The 2,628-nt window shown below is 39.8% G+C and overlaps 1 protein-coding gene across 1 annotated transcript in view; it reads left to right on the top strand.

Annotated features, from left to right (window-relative positions):
* otog (otogelin) overlaps positions 1 to 2,628 on the top strand; it is a 95,507-nt gene that overhangs the window by 34,784 nt on the left and 58,095 nt on the right. Inside the window, exons 17-18 of the mRNA XM_014025379.1 lie at positions 1,470 to 1,682; positions 1,806 to 1,971. Coding sequence (XP_013880833.1) covers positions 1,470 to 1,682; positions 1,806 to 1,971 — 379 coding nt within the window. The remainder of the gene's footprint in view (positions 1 to 1,469; positions 1,683 to 1,805; positions 1,972 to 2,628) is intronic.

Here is a 2,628-nt window from a genome sequence, read left to right as displayed (position 1 = left end):
GCCAGAAATCGTGCTTGTTTGTAGGTGACCAAATACTTATTTTCCACCATTATTGTTTGCAAAACAATTCTTTAAAAGTCAGACAAAATTATTTTCTCAATTTTTTTTTCACATTTTGTCTCTCATAGTTGAGGTCTACCTATGATGTCAATTACAGGCCTCTCTCATCTTTTTAAGTGGGAGAACTAGCACAATTGGTGACTGACTAAATACTTATTTTCCCCACTGTATATTAGATTTTTTGGCCCGATATCACGGTATGTGTGACATTCACCCGAGCTCTCAGCCTGTGAATGAGAAGTGTAGCCAATCAGAAAGTGAGGTGACGTAAACACGGAGGGGATTCCAAAATACAGAACACAAAAAAAAAAAAAAAAAAAAAAAAAAACTGTCATAACTCACTAGAAAGTCCACTGGATGTTAAAAGTCCCATGGAATTGTTTTTCCTCTGGTAAAAACATTTCCTTGTTGCAAATGTTTATTTACTCTGAACTCAGGTCTCTCTGGAGGTCTTGTGAGATTTTTCCTCGGACATCTGAATTCTCGCGAGATTTCAGGAAGTCGCGTGATTTAAAATCTTACATCTGAATGTTCATGAATAAAATATCTTTTCATGTGTGGTGTGTTGTCTCTTGCTGTGTGGCTGTACACCACACACTGTAGGACCAAACCTGGTAGATCCATGATTTTTATCCTCACGTGTGGGCTCTCAGTCTTTGAAAATCGTCAGGCCTTAGCTACTGACCCATTCACATTTCATTTTCCACACTCACACAGCTGAGAAACAGACTCTGGTTATTGGTAGCTACAGAGTCCTGAAATGTGGCACCAGAGACTGCAGCAACCAAAGTCAAATGCATTCTGGGGGCCTGAGTGGGCAACAGCGAATCTTACCTGAAACTGTTGACTAAGGCTAAGGCCAACTACAGAAAGACTGTGATTCATGTTGTTTGTAATGACGCCCAGTTACCCACTTGGAAGTCACTAAAGTTATTGTTGCTTCAGTATGTAACTTTGCCAAAACAATCTTGGCCTTTGTAGTTTTCTCTGGTCACCAACGTGACGATGATGACATGTTTAGCCAATTGTTGTCATTCACCTGTTTGCTGAAAACAATGGGGGCTATGTAGATAACTGGAGTGAATTTTGGGGAAATAAATAAATAAATAAATAAATACATCAATTCACATCGGATGAAGCCCCCTTGTTATAAAAATATGGGTGCTTTTGATAGCCATCCAAATTTTTGACAACCCAGGGTCCGGTTCAGAAGCAGAGTTGTAGTCTTACACACTTCTCTACAGACACAATCAGCTCAAATACAATGAACCATAAACGTTATAAAAAATAAACAGTTACTTTGCATAAAATGCTCCTAAAAAGGCTCCTGAATGAAAGCCAGCCTTCACTGATGATTTTACATTGTTTTCATATTTCTAAATATCTTCCTGTCTCCCTCTAATGCTCAGTGACCTATGCATCTGAGATGTGTGACGTTCTGAATCAAGACCTATTCTCTGCCTGTCACGAGTACCTCAGTCCGACACCTTTCTACCAGCAGTGCCGTGCAGACACCTGTAAGTGTGGGACACCCTGCCTCTGCTCTGCTCTGGCTCACTATGCTCGCCACTGCCGCAGATTCTCCATCATCGTTGACTTTCGATCCCATGTATCTGACTGTGGTGAGTTTTCAGCTGAAAGTTTACCTGTGTAATAATAATAATAATAATCATAATAACAATAATAATAATAATAATAATAATAATAATAATAATAATAATATTAATAATAATTTCCACCTGTAGTGGTTGCCTGCCCGGCCACTATGCTGTATGGTACCTGCGTCTCCTCCTGCCAGCGTCGGTGCTCCTCGCTCTCTGTCCCGCAGCACTGTGGGGAGGACTGTGAAGAGGGCTGTGCCTGTCCTCAGGGGTCCTTCTATAACCACCGAACACACACCTGTGTGCACAGGTAAGACTGAATAAACAAACTAAACTAAAAGATAGGGGTGCACCAATAAATGAGACAGATTTCCCTAATTTTGGGAGATGGGATGATACTTGGATAAGATCTTCTCTACCTCTACAAAAATCTGAAAATCAGCCACTGTCGTCTTCTGCTCTGCTGTGAGCTCTACCTAATGTCCAGTTAAAATAAGTTTGTATTGTTTCAATGGTATTGTTCAGTGTCTTTTAATAAAACAAGACTGGAACATTGAAGGTGTATTGTTACATCATAACACCTGACAGTGTCAGTTATTTAAACAAAATTGTATCGGCCAAAAATCGGAATTGGTAGAGATTGGTGATCGGCCAGAAAACTGCAATTGGTACACTCCTACAAAAAGATTTTGGTAAAATGGGTGATAAATCCATGCCCTCTTTGGAGCTCTGGCATACTGACAGCAGAAATATTAAACATTAAGGCAGGTCTTTAAATCAGTCCATCAGTGGTGGGCAGCACTAATCTAAACATTAGTTGCACTAACCCTAAAGCACTAACTCAACTATTTAGGCCACCTAATTCTAAAGCACTAAAGCACTGAAAAAATGTAGCAAACGCTGATTCTAAAGCACTAATATAATCCAGTTGACACATGAAACATTCTTCAGAGTCAACATGACACAA

The sequence above is a fragment of the Austrofundulus limnaeus genome, unplaced genomic scaffold (genome assembly GCF_001266775.1).
Source record: "Austrofundulus limnaeus strain Quisiro unplaced genomic scaffold, Austrofundulus_limnaeus-1.0 Scaffold472, whole genome shotgun sequence".
In the NCBI taxonomy this organism is placed as follows: domain Eukaryota; kingdom Metazoa; phylum Chordata; class Actinopteri; order Cyprinodontiformes; family Rivulidae; genus Austrofundulus; species Austrofundulus limnaeus.
This window is presented reverse-complemented; position numbering and strand designations above follow the sequence as displayed.